This window comes from Coffea arabica, chromosome 2e (genome assembly GCF_036785885.1).
Source record: "Coffea arabica cultivar ET-39 chromosome 2e, Coffea Arabica ET-39 HiFi, whole genome shotgun sequence".
In the NCBI taxonomy this organism is placed as follows: Eukaryota; Viridiplantae; Streptophyta; class Magnoliopsida; order Gentianales; family Rubiaceae; genus Coffea; species Coffea arabica.
This window is the reverse complement of record NC_092313.1, coordinates 63,049,071-63,071,389: the sequence shown is the minus strand read 5'-3', so window position 1 is coordinate 63,071,389 and position 22,319 is coordinate 63,049,071. Positions and strand designations below refer to the sequence as shown.

The 22,319-nt window shown below is 36.4% G+C and overlaps 1 protein-coding gene across 1 annotated transcript; it reads left to right on the top strand.

Moving 5' to 3' along the window:
• Window positions 1–4,273: 4,273 nt before the first annotated feature.
• On the top strand, window positions 4,274–20,661 carry LOC113732635 (mediator of RNA polymerase II transcription subunit 14-like). Its single transcript, XM_027258551.2, has 8 exons — window positions 4,274–4,893; window positions 6,965–8,044; window positions 12,424–12,521; window positions 13,167–13,341; window positions 14,047–15,028; window positions 15,170–16,185; window positions 16,493–17,589; window positions 19,486–20,661. The coding sequence occupies exons 1-8, from the start codon at window positions 4,684–4,686 to the stop codon at window positions 20,282–20,284; spliced, it is 5,457 nt and encodes a 1,818-aa protein (XP_027114352.2). The 5' UTR covers window positions 4,274–4,683; the 3' UTR covers window positions 20,285–20,661.
• Window positions 20,662–22,319: the final 1,658 nt, after the last annotated feature.

Genomic DNA, 22,319 nt, shown 5'->3' with positions numbered 1-22,319 from the left:
GATTCGTTTGCAACCCGACATCCAACAAACAAACCAATCTCAAGAATCCAGTGCACATTAGAATTACAATATCTAATAGACAACAAGAACTTTCATGAAAATTGTGAATACAACTTAAGTTGAAAACACAAATTAAAGTAGTGAACATCAACTCTAGAGGTTTATGCTTCTACAACACAATTAAAGCTGTTAATCGAGCCGAGTTGAACTCGAGCACACGATAATCGAGCTCGACTCGAACCTCTAATCGAGCTAGCTCGAGTTCGCTTGATTAGTAATTCGAGCGTCACAAGCTATTCGAGATTGACTCGGTGTACTCGATCGAAAGCTCGAGCTCGAGCTCGAACTCAAGTTCAAAATCGAGCCGAGCTTATCGAACTTGAAACTTGAGCTCGAGCTCGTTTGGGAGATGAACATTAGGGCAAGACCGAAAGAGGAAAGAAAAAATTAGGGCTAGAAATAGGAGAATGAATTAGATAAAAGTATCAAATACACAATGAAATGACGCTAATGATCCTACTATTCGAGCCTATCGAGCTTAAACGAGCCTAAAGTTGAACTCGAGCTCGACTCGTTTCTCTCAGTAAACGAGCCAGGTCAAGCCCTTATCGAGCCGGGTCGAGTTCTGCTCGCGAGCTACCCGGTTCGATTAACAACTCTAAACACAATAAACACAAAATTAACAAGAATTCAGCAACTTTCTAAACCTTCAATCTCCAATATTAATAACAGCATGCTCCTCTGTCAAATTTGAAATATCTATAAAAACAAAGGCAGCTAAAAATGAAATTAACACAAGTGAATGAATAAATAAGGCAATTTTCAAAACAAAAAAAAAGAAATGCAAACTTGCTTTCTCAAGCATAGTTATTAAACCTGACCCGCCCTGGCCGTTGAACCAGTCGGCCCGGTGACCCAGCCATCAGACCCGGCTGGGCCTCTAGTTTGACTAGACAAGAAATTGACCAGGTCAAACCCGATTGACCCAGTGGTTCAACTGGGGACTCGCTTCGATTTTTCAATTCATCCAGTTTACCCTTTTTTTTTTAATTGTGGATCTTTGTTTTTTAAACAAAAAATTTATATGCTTTTGATAAGATTTGTACATTGGATTTTCATTTAAATATATATAGACTTTACCACTTACTTAATTTTTATTTGATAACTAAATTTTTTAAAATAAACTTATTTTTTATTATACAATTAATTCTTTTAACTTTTAAACTGACAATGTTTGATTAGTTAGAAAATTACTTTGTTTTTAAATAAACATAAAATAATGAAAAAATAATGCTATATTTTTTAAAACAAGCGATATAAATTTTGTTTTATACTTGATTGTATTATTTATTTGTTTAAAAGTATGATAAAATGAAATTAAATCTTCTATTAATATCTATATATTTATTATATATCTTTCTAAGTATAATAATTAGTATCTAAAAGCACTTTATTATATATTTCATGTATATTAAAATTACTATTTTATACTTATAAATATTAAAATTTATGTATATTAAAATTAGGGATAATTTTAGAAACCTCTCTTGAGGTTTCTGATAATTTCACTAACCTCCTCTAAAGATTGCAAAATTACACAAACCTCTCATGAGGTTAAGGTTTTGATAACAAAATCAGTCCAATTAGAAAAAGTAACATTAAAAAAGCATTTTAAGGAGAGAGATGAAACTTTTATTTCATAAATACCCCTTATTCATTATAAGTTGTATTAGTAAAAGAATAAAAATAATTAAAAGTTGGAAACAATTAATACACACATTTCACCGCTCAACAAGTTCATATTTAATAAATTAGACAATACAAATAAGCAACAAAACTCTACTAATGATCACAAGTTTCAGCAAAATAGACTAGTCATCCCTTTTAACATGATGTTTGCTATGATTCTTGTGATTTTGAGCAAAAAATATTTGAATTTTGCCTTTTTTTCCCTTATTTCTCCCTTCTATAAAATTACTTTACAACTGTTACAACTTTAAGAATTTCAAAAAAAATATTCTCATGAATAATCTTCTTGTGCCCTATATTTTTTCTTCTATCAAAACCCTTCTTCTCATATTGTGTACAACTGATTTTTGGTCATTGTCAAATTCTATTAATCACAAAATAGCGCCATTAGATATATCAATTGATGTTATTTTGTAATTACAAGTCATAATTTATCATTGAAATTTATCAATTGATGTTATTTTGTAATTACAAGTCATCATTTATCATTAAAAAAATTTCAAAAGTTATTTCCATTAATTAGTTACTAATAGTTAATTACTTAATCGTTAGACATTAGTAAAGGAGAAAGAAGGGAAAAGAAAGGCAAAATTTGAAAAAAATTTTCATTCAAAATCACAAGAATCATAGTAAACGTTATGTCAAAAGAGATGACTAGTCTATTTTGTTGAATCGTGTGATCATTAGTGTAGTTTTGTTGCTTATTTATACTGTTTAATTTTATTGAATGTGAATATTTTGAGTGGTGAAATGTGTGTATTAACTGTTCCTAACTTTTAATTATTTTTATTCTTTTACTAATACAACTTATAAACATGCATAAGGGTATTTATGAAATAAAAGTTTCATCTCTCTCTTTAAAGTACCTTTAAAATATTACTTTTTCTAATTAAACTAATTTTGTTATCAAAACCTTAATCTCATGGGAGGTTTGTGTAATTTTACAAACTTTAGGAGAGGCTAGTAAAATTATTAAAAACCTTAGGGGAGGTTTGTGAAATTATCCCTTAAAATTATTTAATATATTCACTGATTGAACCAGTGACCCAGTCCCTCTGCAGGTTCCTTACTGAGTCGGGTTTAATAATTATGTCTTCAAGTACTAGCCTTTAATAAGTCAGAAATGCTTTAAGAGATAAATTTAAGAAACATAATTGCGGTTACCATAAAATAAATCAATTAAATAAATAAATGCAAGAGACAAATTTTTTAATTACTTGGCCAACAAAAAAATTGAAGCTCTAAACACAGATCTTTGCTTGAATTTCTTGTTCTCACTTCTCACACTTTGTCCCAAGTTGGGAATGTTAGAATTGATGGAAAATTTGACAGAAAGAACGATGGAGGTAAAATAAAGATGGAAAAAGATGAAAAATTCTAAGGAACATGTGATGGAGGAAGAACGTCGAAGAAAGAGGAGAAAGAAAGGTATCTCAATCAATAAATTTGACGACTGAGGTTGAATGAAGGGATGCGATTATCTCTTCTTTTGGTTCAAAGTCTTCACACAAAATGAGGAGAATGGCAGAGGCAAATACAGAATTTGAGCCACATAATATTATGAAATTATAAGATGACCCCTATTTTTTAAAATATTTTTATAATATACCTTGCGAGTCGAGTGCCCGTGGATTTTTATTTTTTCGATCCGTATCCATATCCGTATTTTGTGGGTAACCAATCCTCATCTACCCCTTTAAGAGAAACCAGATTGGATATCCTATTTTTCGGAGTTGAGCAGGTCGAGTACATCGGGTTTTTGGATTGGCGAATCATTTTGCCCACCCCTAATTGTCATGGTATGAGAAATATGATCCATTTTCCCTACTAGAAAATAGACGGGTAATGAAAATCTCAAGTCATTTTAGCTGAGGCCTTGTTTAGGTGGAATCTATTTGCCCCTTTTTGGAGCAATTTCAGCACATATAAAACGAAAAAAATCACATATTTTACGGTGCAAAACCTTTATAGGACTTTTGTACTATGAATAGGTAAGTAATTGCCACTACACTTATTTTATTTTATCCTATTATAAATATTTTTCCTCTCATTTATAATTTCACATTTTGCTTTACTAGAAAAAACCTTAAAAAAAAAAAGAAGACAATGGCAGTTGAATTTACACCATTTTAGAACAATATAGATAGTGTATTGTGTTCAATTAAGTTTTGCTTGACAGACTTACGAAAACACAATTCCGACTCTTCATTTATACTTTCCAAGAAAGGCCAAAGAACTTTTTTTGTGTAAGAAAACAAAAATTTCAGAATTTTCCTATCCTATATTGTAAATATTCCTAGAACACTCAATTGAAAATTTCCACCACAGTTTTCAAAAAGAAAACAAAATATAATGTGATTCTCCCAAAAGCTCAAAAAATATGTTAGGAATGCAAAAATTTCTAGACCAAAAAGATTACTATTAATACCCCTTTTGTAGACCAAAAATTTCTAGACCAAAAAAATTACTATTAATACCCCTTTTCCTTCCTCTATCTTTCTTAATCGGCCCCAAAAGTTTATTTGTATAATTTAATAGTACACACATATTTTCTGCATATAATGTATATGCATACACATCGTTTTCGCGAGAGAGACAGAGGAATCGAGCGCGATAGCGCGACAGATTTATCGAACAGAAGAAGATACGCATCTGATGAGCAAAGAAAGAGAGAGGGAGAGAGAAAGATTCTCTCTCTTCTTCAAACTCCTGAATCTTCAGTTCTCACCCTAGAGTTTTGCAATTGAAGAAAAAAATCGAAACCCTAATACAGCACTTATTAGTTCAATGGCTTCCCTTTAGTACTAAAATCCTGCACTTCAAGATCGATTTCTCTTCATTTCTTGATTCATTACGCAGCATTCAATATTTATACATATATTTTGTTAATTTTTATGTATGTATAGAGCGGGGGAGAGAGAATTTGATTGAATAATGGCGGAATTAGGGCAACAGACCGTGGATTTCTCGACGCTGGTGGCCAGGGCGGCCGAGGAATCTTATGTTTCTTTGAAGGAATTGGTGGAGAAGTCGAAAGGTTCGGACATTTCGGACTCGGAGAAGAAGATTGGGATCCTCAAGTATGTAGTCAAGACTCAGCAGCGTATGCTTCGACTCAATGTCCTCGCCAAGTGGTGCCAGCAGGTCAGCTTCTTTCTTTTCTCTTTGATAAGTGAATTTTCGCCCATGTTTGAATTATTAGTGTATTGCATGGATTTATGTGGAATTTCTTTTGCAACTGAATGGTTTACAGTGGAAAAGTGTTGTTTTCTGTTGAAGTTTTTGAATACTTTAAACTGGGGAAAAAATGCTATGGGGTCAGAAGCTGTAGCTGTTATTTATCAATTCAAAAATTGGAACTTTATGATAATTTTCACTCCGGCGGGTTTGGATGTAAATAAAAGTTGAGAATAAGAAATGAAAACAAGGAATTGGGAAATTAAGGAAAACGGTGTACCAGTGATTGAGAAATCGAGATTGTTACTTTTGCTGAATTTTCTTTTTGTTTGTAAGTTTCAGAGGCTTAGGTAGTTAAATGCTAGTAATGTTGGATTTTTTAGCTCAGGCAGTGTGAAAAGGAAAATAAGGTTTTAAATGTAAGCATTGAAGTTAGGCGATCTCCTCGAGAAACAGAAGAATCAAATATGGTATCTGTATTGATTTCACGTGATGGTTGTTGTTCTTTTGCACTGGATATTGATTCTTTGACTTTGACGGCTGTTGAAGTTCATAAATTAGGGATTTTTGGTTGAAAGGAGTCTATGGTACAGAAAGTAAGGTCAGTTTAGGCAGTGAACTTGGTGGGTTTGCTCGGACATCTGTTAAGCTTGCAGAGGAGTTTCCACTTGTCATGTATATCTTTTTTTAGTTTGTAATATGTGAAGACACGTCACAGACATGGACAAATACAATGCCTATGAATTATAAGCTTTTAGTCAAAGTTGGTATTTTTCGTGACCCTTATATATATTTTCAGCTTGAGTGCAAGTTTAGGAATGGGGAGGTTGTCTCTGGGTTAATCACTGTTACGTGTTAATTGTCTTCTATGCCTGAAGGAGATACCTGGCATCTGAAGTGTTAGAGAGTGAAAATTAAGATTGCAACATCTTTTTGTTCCAGATTAAGAAATAGCATTCGGTTTCTTGCAAGCTGTTTGTTAGTAATTCTGAAAAATTTCCATATATCTTGATACAGATTTATATTGTATGTTTATGCCTTTTTTTTCTCTCTAAAAGGGTTTCAATTAGGATTATAAAGTATTTTTATGCATTCAATTAGATTAAAAGGCGAAAATTTCTCAGTTTTAAACTAATAAAGGTATGAGTCCTCCTCCTGGATCTTGGTGACCAAGAATTGGGCTAGGGTAGGAGCGGAGGAAGTGCCCTCTTAATGGTGCTTCAAAAAGGACTGAGATTCCTTTATTGCTGCACTGCCATTGTATGTGCATCTGTTTGTTCTGTTGTTTGGAGATGTTTTGCAATTAAGCTGCTAGATATCTGTAATACGAATCGGTAAGGCTCTATACCTCTTCAATTGTTTTTTCTCTTTGGTCACACGGAAGACATGCAAGCTGATGCCCAAAGCAAAGCCATTTATTTGATGTGTTGTTGGTTTAACTGCTTGTATTCTTTCATATGGAAATGTTATGCCAAAAATACATGAATAACCTCATAGCTGAGATGGTGCACCCATGATTGATTAGTTAAAGTAATTGGTTACATTGAAAATGTTGACATTAATATTGCTGTACTTTTATGTGCATTACTTTTGGATTATTATTGTACCAAGACTTTTAAGCGGCTTATTTATGGAATCTTAGTTCCATGTGTCTTGTATTTTTTTTTATTGAAGGCTAATTATTTATTGATCAGGTATTAGTTTTTTTTATAACGCTGTAGTCACTGTTAGAGGCTACATAATTGTCCCCACAACTCATGAATTAAGAGTTACACAAGAAAGTGGACTTGGTGAGGATCATTTTTCAATGGAACATTTTATAGGAATCTTTTTCGAGTAGTTCTCTGACATGGTGTCTTAAATATCTCAATTTTAAGAAGTGCGGTATTGATTGCTCCTCTGTACATTATTCTTGATGCTATGTGTTTTATTTATTTTAGAGAAGATAGTCCTTGGAATTTCTCATGTAAAGTTTTGATAGTCCTTGTATCCTTTTTGAAAAAATTCTCTTTTTGTGTTCCTGCTGTGTTGTCTGCAGGTCCCTCTTATACAATATTGTCAACAACTTGAGTCGACCCTATCAAGTCATGACACATGTTTCAGCCAAGCTGCCGATTCGATGTTTTTCATGCATGAGGGCTTACAACAAGCTCGTGCTCCTATCTATGATGTTCCATCTGCTGTTGAGGTCCTACTGAATGGAACATACCATCGTTTGCCAAAATGTATTGAAGATGTTGGTACTCAGAGCACGTTGAATGTGGATCAGCAAAAGCCAGCCCTAATGAAGCTGGATGCACTCGTCAGGTCCAAGCTACTTGAAGTTTCGCTTCCAAAAGATATTACTGAAGTAAAGATTTCAGATGGTACTGTGCTGCTTCGTGTAGATGGGGAGTTTAAGGTTCTTGTCACCCTTGGTTACCGAGGGCACTTGTCCTTGTGGAGGATATTACACTTGGAGCTGCTTGTTGGTGAGAGGTCTGGGCCTGTTAAGCTGGAAGAATTGCAGCGGCATGCTCTTGGTGATGATTTGGAACGCAGAATGGCTGCTGTAGAAGACCCATTTATGACATTGTATTCTATTCTTCATGAACTTTGTGTTGCACTTGTAATGGATACTGTTATAAGACAAGTTCAAGCACTTCGACAAGGGAGATGGAAAGATGCAATTAAGTTTGAGCTCATATCTGATGGTAGCATGGGACAAGGTGGGAATGCTGGTGGCACGCAGATAACACCAGATGGAGAGGCTGATGCGGCTGGTTTGAGAACACCTGGTTTGAAGATTTTATATTGGTTGGATTTTGACAAAACCTCTAGTACTCCTGACGTAGGATCATGCCCTTTCATTAAAATTGAACCAGGACCTGATCTGCAAATCAAGTGCCTTCACAGCTCATTTGTCATTGATCCTGTGACTGGAAAGGAGGCAGAATTTTCCCTTGACCAGAGTTGCATTGATGTTGAGAAGTTGCTACTCAGAGCAATTTGTTGCAACAGATATACTCGTCTGCTTGAAATTTTTAAAGAGCTGGAGAAAAATAATCAGATCGTTCGAGCCCCAGGAGATGTTCGTCTTGAGACTCAGATGGATAAATTTGACAGTGACGGTAAAAAGGTTAGTTTCTTTGTCTATTTCAGTCTCTGTTACTTGGATACTTCCCCTTCCTAGTCGTGCCCATGTTAACCAGGACATTGGTAGTAGCATGGGATCTCTGTATGACACTGCATTTGTAGTTTTGGACACCTCTAGGTTAATGAACGCTAGAAGAAAATGAGGGGAAATTAAGGTTTAATTCCTATGTCATGATTGAAACCACAATGAGTGCATGAGTTCTAATTCTGATGTTTATTTCCTTTCCTTCAGTTGTATGTGCAACATGAAGAAATGATTAATATGTAAATATATTTTTTAAACATAAGACACATTTTTGTATAGTCGGTTTATATGGTCATATCTCTTAATATCCTACGTACAAATTAGATACAGGGCAGACCTCCTTACCTGTGTTGAACTCTGTAGTGGTATCACCATATCCTAGTTTCAAAAGAGTAACAAATTTGACACTTAGATCCATACCAGTAAGTAGATTCCTATTTAATCCAAGTAAAAAATCCAATGCGACATACACCATTAAGGTCTTCAGATATTTTGAATTTTTGTTCTTACATGGCATGGTTGGTTTGTATTTCATACATGATTGAAGTATGGGAGCTATATCATTGGGTTGCTTGTCTGTGAATCTCTTGGTGCTTAATATTTTGTTAAAGAAAAAAAGAATGAAACAAGGTACATAAGATGTAGTTTGAGTGGGATAACTTCCAGGATTTTTCACTGAAGATCAAATTATCTTTAGATAATAGACTGATGATGACTGGAATCGCCACTAAGGAATTACTTTTTTGTTTTTTTGAATTGCAGAAGACCAGATACTGTTAATTCATGTCAAACCTTGAATTCTTGAATTTTTTATGAACTTTGAAGGAGACATATGAAAGTGGAGAGAAATGAAAGTAATTGCTTTAGTTGTAAATTAGTGATTATTATTGGCGTCTAGTGGAGAACTTTTGGAAAACATGAGCTATGTAAGAAGGTTTGGCATTTCTTATTTAAAAATGATTTGTATGGCAATATAGCAATTTTTTGCTTGGAATTTGAAGAATATGGCACCTATATTCGAAAAAATGAGGAAAAGCTGCATGAGAAAAGGACAAGCCTTATTGTTCTACTTTTCTGTGTTATGGAATTGGTCCATTTGTTTTGGATTTTGAGGTGGAAATGTTTTGTTCTGCGTTAATTTCCTGCAATTGCTTGCGGAATGTATGCTCTTAAGATTCTTCTTTCCCCGTCAGTTCATATATTAGTCGATATTTGTTTTTCATTTGTTTTTGAGTTAATTTTTCTAACCTTTTCTTTGTTTGTTTCCCCTCTTTTACGGATGTTGGACCATTGACTAAGTTTAAGTAGGAAAGATCACTTAAAAGTTCCCTCATATTGCTTGCTGCTGGATACTATTACAACAGAATGGTCAAAAGTCTTGTAACCTTTCAATTATAAGACCAATGTCTTTTATTGGTTTAATTATTATAGAAATTGGATGTAAGTATATTTCTGAACATTGTTTCCTGTTGATACTTCCATAGTTTCCAAAAGTTAATGGTTTACGTGGTTACATTTTTTACTTATGGGTAAGGTTGACTTAAACATGTCTTTGGATTTTGAAATGTTTGCATGCCAAATTAGAGTTTGTTGTAGAATTTATTTACAAAAGAATATGCACTTTACAGTCAGAGGTTTTCCCAGATTTTTTTGACCCTATGTGGATTATTGACCAGAGATAAAGAGAAAAGACAGTATAAGGGTAGATTTTGTCATCTATTCTTGATGAGGCCAATGTCATTTCATTATCTTATAGGGAAGATTGCATCAAATGATTTTTTAAGTGATTATCTACCAGTTCTTAGGTTCTTCGGTAACTACATGGGTAACATTGTTTCATCTTGTGAAGATTTTGGAGTGGAGGGGATGATACTAAGAATCACTTATTTTAGCATCTAATTTTGTCTAAATTAAATATACCATCATGGTTTTTTACCCATCAGTAGTGTCTCTACCTTGCTTGTTGAACTGGGAATAAACTCTTGAAATGAGGATGCTTATTAAATTGTTGGAAATTGTGTCTAGTGCATGCATAATCGTACTTGGGAACTTGATCAAAATTGCATTGTCTGCACGAGTTATGTATATAATTTTCAGCTGTATAGGCTATGATCACTGTCCTTTACCTAATGTGGCTATGCTTTTGTGAAATAACATGTAGGAATGAATGTGCACTGCTAAGAAAGAAGTGAAAATAAAGAGTTAGAGATTTAGGAGTTTAGAATAGATCAATATTAAAAAGCTTATGACGCTTAAGTAGTGTACTTTTTGTGAGGTGGAAGGTATTAAATTTCCTAAATTCAAAGGATGAAACATGACAGTGTTATGATTCTTCTTTCTTAGACTTTCAAATTTAGTTTCTCTGATTCTCTTGAAGTTTATTATGGGATTTTTCTTGTTTAATGATGTAAAACTCAATTATGAAAGGAACAATAATGTTTAGTTGGTTATTATAGTATAACGATTTTTTTTAGTATAATGATTTTTTTAATTCTAAACTCTAGTTCCTGATTACAAAACATTGAGTGATACAGGACTATGAAATGTGGTAGTAAGTTAATAACAGCGTTTAGATAAGGATTTGAAAATCCCACCTTTCACGGCTTGTTTCCTTAACCTGAGAATTTAAAAATAGAATCTAAACTTGTGTTTTATCCTGTATCATGAATTAGTTCCTGATCATAGTGAATGCCTAGCTGAATACAGTTTGTCTTGAATTGCTTAATTTAATCAGGTGTTTCAATTGAACCGTCAAAACACTCAGAAATGAACAGGGCCTCAAGCTGTGATCCTGTTAAACCAGAAGTAGCAGTAAACAGAATGATTCTTGTGGCTTAAGTGGTTTTGTACATGCTGTTGACATATTGATTTAACCTTTCTCACCATGTGCTTACATTATCCACAAAATTCTTGGAAGCTTTAATTGGCAGTGCCACTGAACAATTTTATTTCCACAGATGATATCTTAAACAATGCTCTGATGGATTTACCTATAATTGTGGGAATTGCAGCATTTTCAAGAGAAGCCATATAAGAAAGCAAAACTCTTATCTTTAATTGGCTCATTTTCTATAACCCTTTTATGTAGTTTTATAGTGAATATTTATGGCCCCAAGTTTCTTTACATGAGCTAATCCAGATCTTTGACATGATGAAATGCAAGATTTTGTATGTGTAATGAAACTCTGAAAACTAGTATATGAAATATAAATCCATTGTTGTTCACATGTCAAAAGATCTGCAAGAATGAATGAATTCTAAATTCTAGACAATGTAGTCCGGGAATGCATCTGGTTTGTTTAATCCTGAAACATGTGGTCCCATGAACAAGTTATAGGCTTCATTATAAATCTCAATAGGGGTTTGGGTTTCAAAAAGTAATATAGATGGATAATAAAAAATCTAAAACCTGAACTTTATTGTTTATTTTACTTTTTAATCATGTCAATGATGTATTAGTGTATTCGCTTCTGTGTATTTTGAATTGTTAATTGTAATTTATTCACAAACTAGTCGGACATTTCTGTAAGCAGAAAGTGGTTATTGTGGGGTCACATTTCCAGACAATGGTTGTCCACTGTGAATTTGGTAGTACTTATAATCTGTTTGGTGATTGTTTATTTGGCTGTTGTTGGATTTTGTGCATTATGTGTGTTGTTATTTAAGTAAAAAAATATTATAAAATTTTTGATGTATTTTTTTTTTTATTATTGGCCTTTAGTGTTGACTAGTAGTCTGTCCATTGGTACCTATTTTGGTCTGGTTATGGTACTCTGAGTTGTGCAATTTTCTGGTTTAGGCTTCCAAGTTATTTGGTTATCAAATCTGTTGCCTCTCTCATCTTAGAATGCAACCTTTGCTGATTTTAGTTTTCATATTCTACTTGTCATGGAGTTATACCAAAGTTTGTTTGTCCTTTTCCTACAATGATAACATGGTGTTTTATGGATCTTCTTTCTGGTATTGGCATCCTTTGCCATCTGGATTTTGGGTGTCTCTGTTCTGAGGACCAGGGGGTATATGAACTTGGTAGTCGATGTTGATTGTTTTTTTCGGCCAAAAGTTTGCTTCTGTGTCAGCGAAATTAATTGTCATAATGTGCATTATCTCCCCGCCCCCCCCCCCCCCCCCCCACCACAAACCCCCAAAAACCAAAAAGGAAAAAGTAATAGTTGGGATTGACTAAAGTTTAACTTAACGAGAAATGAGTACAATCCATTTGATGTTTTTTCTGCGTGGCATTTATGATTTACTACCTGTCTTTTTACCAGATTGTGAATTTAGTCTTCTTCAGGTTTTAAAGATGGACGACTCATTTCTGCACTGATTCTCTGCAGGACATATCTAAATTTGATTCCAGGAAGGATGAAGGGCAGGAAGTTCTGTTGGTCCGTGCCTACGGCTTATCGTTTTTCACTCTTGGAATAAATTTAAGGTTTTTACTCCTTACCTTTGTCTATTAAGATATTGATTTTTTTAAATGGTGAAAATGGTTTCACCACTCTGTAATACTTATGTGAATGAACTCATATTATGGCTCTGATCAAATGGACTATTTTGGCAAAACATAGGTAGGTCTTCTTAAACACACATCTAAAGTAATCCTCCCCTAAAAACTATCTAAAAAACACACATCAATACCCCTTTCCCTCAACCGCACCCACCGCCCTCAGCCCCTTCCCTTCCATCTGGGCCCATTCTGTCCCCTCCTTCCTCCTTCCTCAGCCCTCCAGCCCCCCTCGTCCCTCGTCCCTCCTCCCCCTTACCTGCCATCCCGATCAACTCTTCTTTTCCCTCTTCCTGGTCCCCTCCCTTCTCCTAATCCACCACCCTCCTTAGTAATACCCACATGTACAGTTAACAAAAGCACCATCTAAACAGGCTCATTTTACTATCATGTAGTAGTTCGTTCACTTTTTCTTTGTTGTGTGATTCTTGTCTGGTGTTGATTAAATATAAGGTTCAATGGGAGAAATATAAGTTCTTCTGTTCGTCACCTCTTCTTTTTTTCTTTCAGTTTTGTGGTTTTATTTTTTTGGTAACTCTTGAACTAAACTTGGTTCCTTGCTCTTAACTTCAGGAATGGCCGCTTCCTTCTTCACTCATCTAAGAATACTGTCTCACCATCTGAACTTTTGGAGTGTGAAGAAGCTCTAAACCAAAGAACTATGACTGCTGCACAAGTTTTTATGAGCTTGAGAAGCAAAAGCATTTCACACTTGTTTGCATGTGTTGGAAGGTCCTTGGGCCTGGAGGTATATGTGGAGTTCCTTTCTTTTGGAGTTAATTTTCAAAGTTTTCTGTGGTGGTTGTTTAGAAAATGATGTTTCACCATTCTTATCACAATGTTAGTTTTTCTGGGTAACATTATTTGATTCGATGTTTTGCGTCAATGACTGTTTATATTCCAATTTACAGCTACTTGTTTGGCAGACTATGCAAGAGAATTTTGGTATATCAAGGGATATTCAAAATTTCAGAACAAAATGTCCCGTTGTTTGCTCTGTTCAAAAACAAAATGTCCTATTGTTTGCTTTATTTTTGTGCATTTTTGTTAGATATAGGAGTCTTTTGTCCTTAAAAAGGTTCATACTACTTGCAACACTTCTGATTTCACTGGATGTAGGCATTTTTACTCTCCACGAAGGCTTCTATCTGAAGTGATTTTAATTGAATTGACTTTTTTTTTCTCCCTTCTCATAGAAAAAAATGTTTTGTTTATGGGTTGGCCAATTTTTACTGTGTAGTGGATATCTCATGCCAAGTCCTCTACTAGTCCGATAAGTCATTGTTAAGATATCCTGGATGGCTATCCTGAGGTGCTTCATGGTTCTCAGCCAATTTAATGAATCAGAGAATTTCTAATTTGTTTGTTGGCATTTTGTTAATCCTCCAAGTGCGCATTCTATATTTCACCACTCAAAAGACTAAGCTGGTTAATTGCATGCTCTTTATTGCAGGTCTTTGAACGTGGTTTTGCATCGTTGAAGTTACCTAAGAATATTTCAAATGGTTCAAGTGTGTTGCTGATGAGTTTTCCAGAGTGTGGGAGTTATTATTTGCTGATGCAACTTGAGAAGGATTTCAAACCGCTGTTTAACTTAATAGAAACTCAGCCAGATCCTTCAGGGAAAGCTGAATCTTTTAGCGACTTGAATAATATCATTCGTGTAAAAGATGTTGATATTGGTCAGATGCAGATGTGTGAAGATGACCTCAATCTAAGCCTCCTTGACTGTGGAAAATTACTATCTGTTTTACCTAGTCTCAGTCCTAACCGGACTTCTGAACAAAGTCTTCTTTCTGAATTCACCTTGGAGGGATCTGCACTTGCCTCTAGCTTTCCCTCAAAGTTTTCATCAATTGTGGATGAAATATTTGAGCTGGAGAAAGGGTCATCTGCCGCCAATCTCTCTGGTCAGGGCCCAAGTCTGGGTTCAACATATGGTACTTCTCCTGCATCTCATTTTGGTGCTGGAGGCATGAATCTCCATTCTACAAAAGTTGGAACGCCATCTCCTAAGTGGGATGGTGGTTCACAGGTACCGACCAGATTGTCTGGTATGCCACCTAGTTATAGTGGTTCCATCTACACTGGGAGCCATTATAGGGGCTTGATACAGTCAGGTTCTACTGGTTCCATTTCCGTTGGCCCTGGAAGAAGTCAGGTGAAGAACTTATCCTCCTCAAAGTCTGATCAAGATTTGACCTCTCTGAGGTCTCCACAGTCTGGTGGACTTGGGTCTTACTCATTGATCGATGAACATCAGATAACAACTCCCGGAATTCGTACAGCTGGACATTTGTCTCCCTCTCCTCAACTTGGCCTTCCTGCTTCTGGAGCAAGTGCAAAACCTATTGGAGCTAGAAATTCATCCGGCAATGCTATACCTGGAAATCTTAGAGTTTCTGGATTTAATTCATTGGTTGCGTCACCCGTATGTAAGATACCTACTTCTAGGTGATAGTTTTCCATCTGCTTTTTTTTTGTGCATGTTTATTTAGTAGGATTAGTTTCTTTCGACATATTTTCTTCGATAAATTACTTGTTAAACAGGGGGCTTCTTTTTTGTTCCTTTCCAGCTCAAACACCAGATTCCAATTGTATGAATTCAAATCTTGATACTGTTCCACGACAAGAGAAAATGTCAAGAAAGCGTACGCTGACAGATTTGTTGAGCTCTCTCCCATCACTTCAACATCTAGAGGCTAATGACAAATCTTACAAGAGAAGGAGAATAGTGGAATGGAGACCTCAACAACTTACTTCACAGATGCTCATTACCTCAGAACTTTTTCGAAAAACTGAGGGATACAGTTATGGAGATCTTATATCTGAAGCAAATAAGGGTAATTTACCCTCTAGTATATATGTTTCTGCTCTGCTTCACGTGGTCAGACACTGCTCACTTTGTATTAAGCATGCCCGACTAACCAGTCAGATGGACGCACTTGAAATTCCATATGTTGAAGAAGTGGGTCTAAGAAGTGCATCCTCAAACTTGTGGTTTCGTCTTCCATTTGCAAGAGGTGATACATGGCAGCATATATGCTTACGATTGGGGAGACCTGGAAGTATGTATTGGGATGTGAAAATTTGTGATCAACACTTCGGGGACTTGTGGGAACTTCAGAAAGGAATGAGTAATTCTCCATGGGGTCCTGGTGTTCGTATTGCTAATACATCTGATGTTGATGCTCATATTCGGTATGATGCTGAAGGTGTTGTTTTGAGTTACCATTCTGTTGAGGCTGATAGTATTAGGAAACTAGTAGCCGATATCGAAAGGCTTTCTAATGCTAGAACCTTTGCCCTTGGAATGCGAAGTCTACTTGGAGTACGGACAGATGAGAAATTTGAAGAAAATGCTACTGCCTCTGATGTTAAAGCACCAGGTGGTGTGAAAACTGTACTAGACATGGCTGACAAATTTTCTGAACAGATGAGGAGGGCATTTAAAATTGAAGCTGTTGGACTCATGAGTTTATGGTTCAGTTTTGGATCTGGAGTACTTGCTCGCTTTGTTGTTGAATGGGAATCAGGCAAAGAGGGCTGCACAATGCATGTTTCTCCTGACCAACTTTGGCCCCACACCAAGGTGTGTGTGCACCTGTGACTATGTCTCTGGTCCAAATTCTTGTTTGTCTTTGCTTTTATTTCCTCTTTTATTATAGCACTTGATAAACTTGTCTGTGTATGTTACTTGGGCTTCGAATGTTTGGTTTTATTGAGACCAATACCTTTCCTCTTCTTATAAGACTGTCTTTTGATCACCGTGCTCATTTTCCTGTCCCCTATATATGTATCTTTTTATCATGTTTTCCATTATAATTTAAACTTTTTAGCTTTATTTTGCATTTGATCAGGAAAAGCCTTCATAACTTTGATTTTTTTTTTCTATGCAGTTTTTGGAAGATTTCATCAATGGTGCTGAAGTTGCATCACTTTTGGATTGTATACGACTGACTGCTGGACCCTTACAGGCTCTTGCTGCTGCCACACGTCCTGCACGAGCTGCTCCTGTTTCAGGAGTTTCTGGTGTTGCAGCACCTATCTCCTCTATGTCAAGACAGAGTGGATATGTTCCGTCTCAGGGTCAGCTGCCAAGCATTGCAACACCCAATGCTAGTCAGGCTGCATCTGTTCCCGCAGGAAATGCTTCTGCCTCTGTAACTTCAGGTCCTCTTGCTTCTCAAAATCCTCATACTACTGCAATGTTGGCAGCTGCAGCCGCCGCTGCCGCTGGGAGAGGTGGTCCTGGCATTGTTCCTAGTTCATTGTTGCCAATTGATGTCTCTGTAGTACTCCGTGGTCCCTACTGGATACGGATTATATATCGGAAAAATTTTGCTGTTGACATGCGATGTTTTGCCGGAGATCAGGTTTGGTTGCAACCTGCAACGCCACCCAAAGGGGGACCGTCTGTTGGAGGATCACTTCCATGTCCACAATTCCGGCCCTTTATAATGGAGCATGTTGCTCAGGAATTGAATGGCATAGATTCCAGTTTTGCTGGTGGTCAACAAACAGTTGTTCTAGCCAATGGTAGTAGTTCAAATCCAAGTACAGTTTCACAGCTTTCAGCCTCCAATGGAAACAGAACCAATCTCGCAAATTCTGCTGGAATATCTCGGTCAGCAAATGCTGTTTCTGGTCTAAATCGCATGGGAAATGCTGTTCCTGCCGGATCAAATTTAGCTGCAGCAAACTCTGGGTTGCCATTACGCAGATCTCCTGGCACAGGTGTACCTGCTCATGTAAGAGGCGAACTGAATACAGCCATTATTGGGCTTGGGGATGATGGAGGTTATGGGGGTGGATGGGTCCCTCTTGTTGCCCTCAAGAAGGTTCTTCGAGGTATTCTCAAATATCTGGGAGTGTTGTGGCTATTTGCACAGTTACCAGAGCTTTTGAAAGAGATCCTCGGTTCAATCCTAAAGGATAATGAAGGTGCACTTTTGAATTTGGATCAGGAGCAACCAGCATTACGCTTCTTTATCGGGTAAGAACATGGTGGTTTATTGACATTTGTTCATGTTTTTATTTTATTAACCTGATGTGTGTAGCAATGGAAGCACACCAGATTATTCTAATATGAAGACATGCAGTCAAATCCCTAAATCACGTTAGGCAGAAGTATTTTGTGTAATCCACGTACTTCGGGTTCTAAAGCCTGACGCGCATTGACCCACATAGTTTGGAAATGCATGTAGATGTATCTTCCAACTTTTTGTGGACAGTCATTAAACTGCTCCTTTTCTCTGTCCTGGATTGCTCTTTCTGACCTTTGTAACCTCCTGTTTTCTTCTTGTTCTCTCTTCTGCTGTTGGCTTCCTTATGCATCTCCTTTGTTTTTTATTTCCTTTTCTGTCTTCTACAAAGTTTGCTCCCTGTTCTTGGTTTTCCCTGCTACTCTTTTCTTCTTTTGCCCCTGCACGCACACAGGCATCCTCTGCTTGCTTTATATTCTGAACATACTCTTTTCGATCTTTCTTTCTCTTTCTTATGTTCTTTTTTTTTTTTCCTTTTAAGATAAAACTGTTTTAATAAGTTTTGGACTGTGCTCTGCTCTTTCCCTTGTAGCTGTTGTTTGCTCTCTTCTTCTCCTCCTACTATGCTCTACTTTTCTCCTTGCTGTTGCTCTGTGCATGGAAACTACTTAGAAAATTGATTTGGCTTCTAAAAAAGGAAGGTTTTGTGTTCTAAAATTCATGAATCTTCTGTTGCATGGTATTTACCTGTGGAATGATGTCGATTCTTCTTCCTTATCACTCTGACATAATCATAAGGTCCAGACACAGAAATTTTAAGGAAAAAGGACCCCCCCCCCCCCCACCACCAAAAAAAAAAAAAAGAGGCCTTGAGTATGATGCAGAATGCACATGGTGAATTGTGGATTTTCTACTATTTAGACAATCAATTATGTAATTCTTTCGTTACTGTTTGTGTTAAATGTCATGTACTAGTATCAGTATTCTATTGAACATTTAGTCCTTCAATGTTCTAGACTGCAAATGTTGAAGTTGGCCAATTCTTTGTGATCGTCAATCAACATAGGGTAATTTATGAAATTAAGTAGTTGCAGTCAAACTTTGAGTTAGCTGAACTGTTAACCATTATCCAAACATATTTACTTCAATTTATATGGTATCATTTTTGAAAAAGATGATTTTTTTTTTTTTTTGCAATTCAGGGACAGATGACTGATGCCTGATTAAAAAAAAAAAAATCCCAACGGAGCTTTGTCCTGATTTGACAGATCTAATTTCATGGTCTACAAAGAAATTTGGCATATGTGTACAAGCATAATGGTCTTAATACGTTATGATAATCAGAGGAAAGTCATGTGGGAAAGTGAAGGAATTATAGGAACAAGAAAACCACTTTCTTGTGAAAGTTAGTTTGAGTAGAAAGCTTTTGTGATAAAATGGGTAGTTACTGGTGGTATTGAGTCTATTGTGTGTAATGAACAAATTTCCTCCAAAATCCTGCAGATTTTGCAGGACACCATATCCAGGAAAGTGAGGTTAGAACTTCCTTGGCTTACAAAAACACACTAAGGGAAAAAAAAAAAAAATTTCCTTCACTTTCCACACTTGCAAACAAAACATGAAGGGTGCTTGTCTGTATTTCCTGGATATAAGTGTCATACTTTCCATAGAATACAATCCCTTGTACCATGAATACGAGTGGTTTCTTCAATATTTTTGAGACGGGCTTTGTTCTGGTTCTCGTGTTGACTATTATATTGTCGTGCATGCATGTGGTTGTTATGCTGAGAAAGGGATGGCATAATGTGTTTGATAAAAAGCAGTTAGCTTCTTGATGGCATTTTTTATTGATTTATAATTATTTTTCTTGCTTGCGTTCTTAACATTGACTTGATGTTTTGCAACAGGGGTTATGTTTTTGCTGTTAGTGTACACAGGGTTCAACTTCTTCTCCAAGTTATTAGTGTAACTAGATTTCACCATTCCCAGCGGCAGCAGCAGAATTCAGCAACTGCTCAGGATGAATTGACTCCGTCTGAAATAAGTGAAATATGCGATTACTTTAGTCGTCGCGTTGCATCGGAGCCCTATGATGCTTCTCGTGTTGCTTCATTCATTACGCTATTAACTCTACCAATTTCGGTTTTAAGAGAATTTTTGAAACTCATTGCGTGGAAGAAAGGCTTAGCTCCATCTCCAGGTGGAGATTTGGCTCCTGCTCAAAAATCCCGCATTGAACTTTGTCTTGAGAATCATGCAGGCTTTACTATGGATGGAAAAAATGAAAGTTCCTCTGTATCTAAAAGCAATATTCACTATGATCGAGCACATAATGCTGTTGATTTTGCACTGACTGTTGTTCTTGATCCTGCTCACATACCACATATAAATGCTGCTGGTGGTGCTGCTTGGCTTCCTTATTGTGTTTCTGTGAGATTGAGATACTCATTTGGTGATAATCCTAATGTATCTTTCCTGGGGATGGAGGGAAGCCATGGAGGTCGGGCATGCTGGCTGAGAGTTGATGAGTGGGAAAAATGTAAGCAGCGGGTAACCCGCACTATGGACGTGAATGGATCTTCAGCCGGAGATGGTAATCAGGGAAGATTGAGAGTTGTTGCCGATAGTGTACAAAGAACATTGCATGGTTGCCTTCAAGGTCTGAGAGAGGGCAGCGGTGGTGCTGGCACCATTGGAACAACATGACCAGACAGGATGCAATTGACCCTTTTAGCAGAATGTATATTGTGGTGCTATTCCTCTCATGCGTTGTTGAGTCGAGCAATGCTACTGTTTAGCTGGTGCAGGAGAAACTTGAGTGATGGTACACAAGAAATTTTGATTTAGGAATGCAGATTGGAATTTATCTAGTAGGAGCATTTAGAACTTTGTATTATTGCATGTTCAGCTAACTGGACAAATCCACTTGGTGGTTCCCGTTGTACAGGTAAACTTCAATGTTTGTACAAAATTTGTCCTGCTGCAAATTGTTGTATAATTTGATGGAAGCACAAGGACAGAAAGTATCATCCTGTTAAAATGTAGATTATTGTGGTATAAATTCTTTAGGTTTTTTGAGAAAATATTGTCCCAACGGTTAAATTATTGAACTAATATGTAACGCCACATTTTTAAAGCAAAAAATGATTTGTTTGTTAAGCAAAAAAGTTGGGGTATTGATGTCAATGAGGCCTTAATCTAGTCCTGCAGAGGAATAGTGTCAAGCTCAAAGATTTTGTAGGTTATACGGTAGAAGCGAGCATGGTTAGTGACCAGTTGACTGTAGACTATACACCCTATCGTGTGAAACCTGTACCCTGCCCTTCTTAGCCTACCCTATGAGGAGCTATAATTTATTCTTTGATCCAATCTATCTTCTGTACGACATATTCTAGTTCATCCAATACATTTGCTCACCACCACGTCTTAATACAATTATGGTTCCAACTTGACTGTGTATAGTTATTGTAGCAGTAAAAAATTTTGGTTCACTAATGGACTCAACTGCAAATATGCTCTTCTAACTTGGGTTTCTGGCTTTTGAATCGCAAGACTAACTCCATGAAGTTATACGCAGCATTACCCTTTGAGTATTCCATAAAGTTACGTTGTATATATATATATATTTTTTGGAAACGATAAATTTCATTCTACATCTATTCCTACTCTACACTAAAGGGAAGGGGTGGACCTAAGGGAGTCAATGGAAAAACTGAAATGGACTGAACCGCTACTGAACTAAACGGATGCCTTTGCACCCGCTGGTGAAATTTCCAAGAGAGTTTTAAATCTTTTCTTGATGGCCAACTACTCGGAGTAATTGGTTTACAAGTTGCATTGTCCTTGCTCACCTGGAAAATCATGAGCATTCTTGTCCAGAATTTCGTGAAAATTTCACCAGTGGATGCAAAAACACCTGTGTTGTCTGGTGGCAATTTAGTCCTCTCCGAATTCCCTATTGACCACCTTGAATCCACCCCTTCCCCTTAGTGTAAAATAGAAATAAGTGTAAAATAGAATTTACCATGACCAAAAAAAAAAGCCAAGGAAGACATGATTGTTTGTCTTGCGATTGCAATCCCACAACCGAGTAACTTTACATTCTTTAGTTGCATTTGACCAGCTGGTTTGCAGAATTAATGCCTTATCCAAAAAATTAATTTCAGCATTTCATATATTCAAAGAACTATACAAATTCTTACTTTTTATCAATTCCAGAATCTCATAATACAAAAGCTCATTATCACTGCACTTAATTGCGCACGGATGAAAAACAGCCACTAGAGGTGCAGTGAGACATGCGAGAGCTTTTACTAAAATCATCTAACATTGTGGTCCATATTTTTGAGATTGAAACGCATCTAACTGGCAGCACGTATAAGGTGAAACAGGGATGATAATACGTACAAGGTGAAACAGGAATGATAATACTACCTAACTCATCTGTGCTTTGGCAATCCAACTATATTAAAAAAAAAAAAAGAAAACATATCCTGGCTAAGTGATTTATAACTGCCCTAATAGTTTTCCGTCCATGACTTTGAACGTGAAACAAAAAATATAACTGATAAATAGAGAATATGATTGAACAACTCATCTGACTCTTGAGATGATGTCACACATACAACAAAACCAGTAGCTGGAGCCAAGTACCTAAACAGTACTAGAACATGTTAACAAAGTTATCAACTCTCCTTAATACTCTTGACTTCAGCATCTTGTCCACCTTCATCACTTACTG

Excerpts from the sequence above, each read along its gene's own strand:
- LOC113732635 (XM_027258551.2), top strand. The coding sequence starts at position 4,684 with ATGGCGGAATTAGGGCAACAGACCGTGGATTTCTCGACGCTGGTGGCC. Across the intron at positions 4,894-6,964 it reads TCGCCAAGTGGTGCCAGCAG|GTCCCTCTTATACAATATTG; the intron begins GTCAGCTTCTTT and ends TGTTGTCTGCAG. Across the intron at positions 15,029-15,169 it reads ATTGGTTGCGTCACCCGTAT|CTCAAACACCAGATTCCAAT; the intron begins GTAAGATACCTA and ends GTTCCTTTCCAG.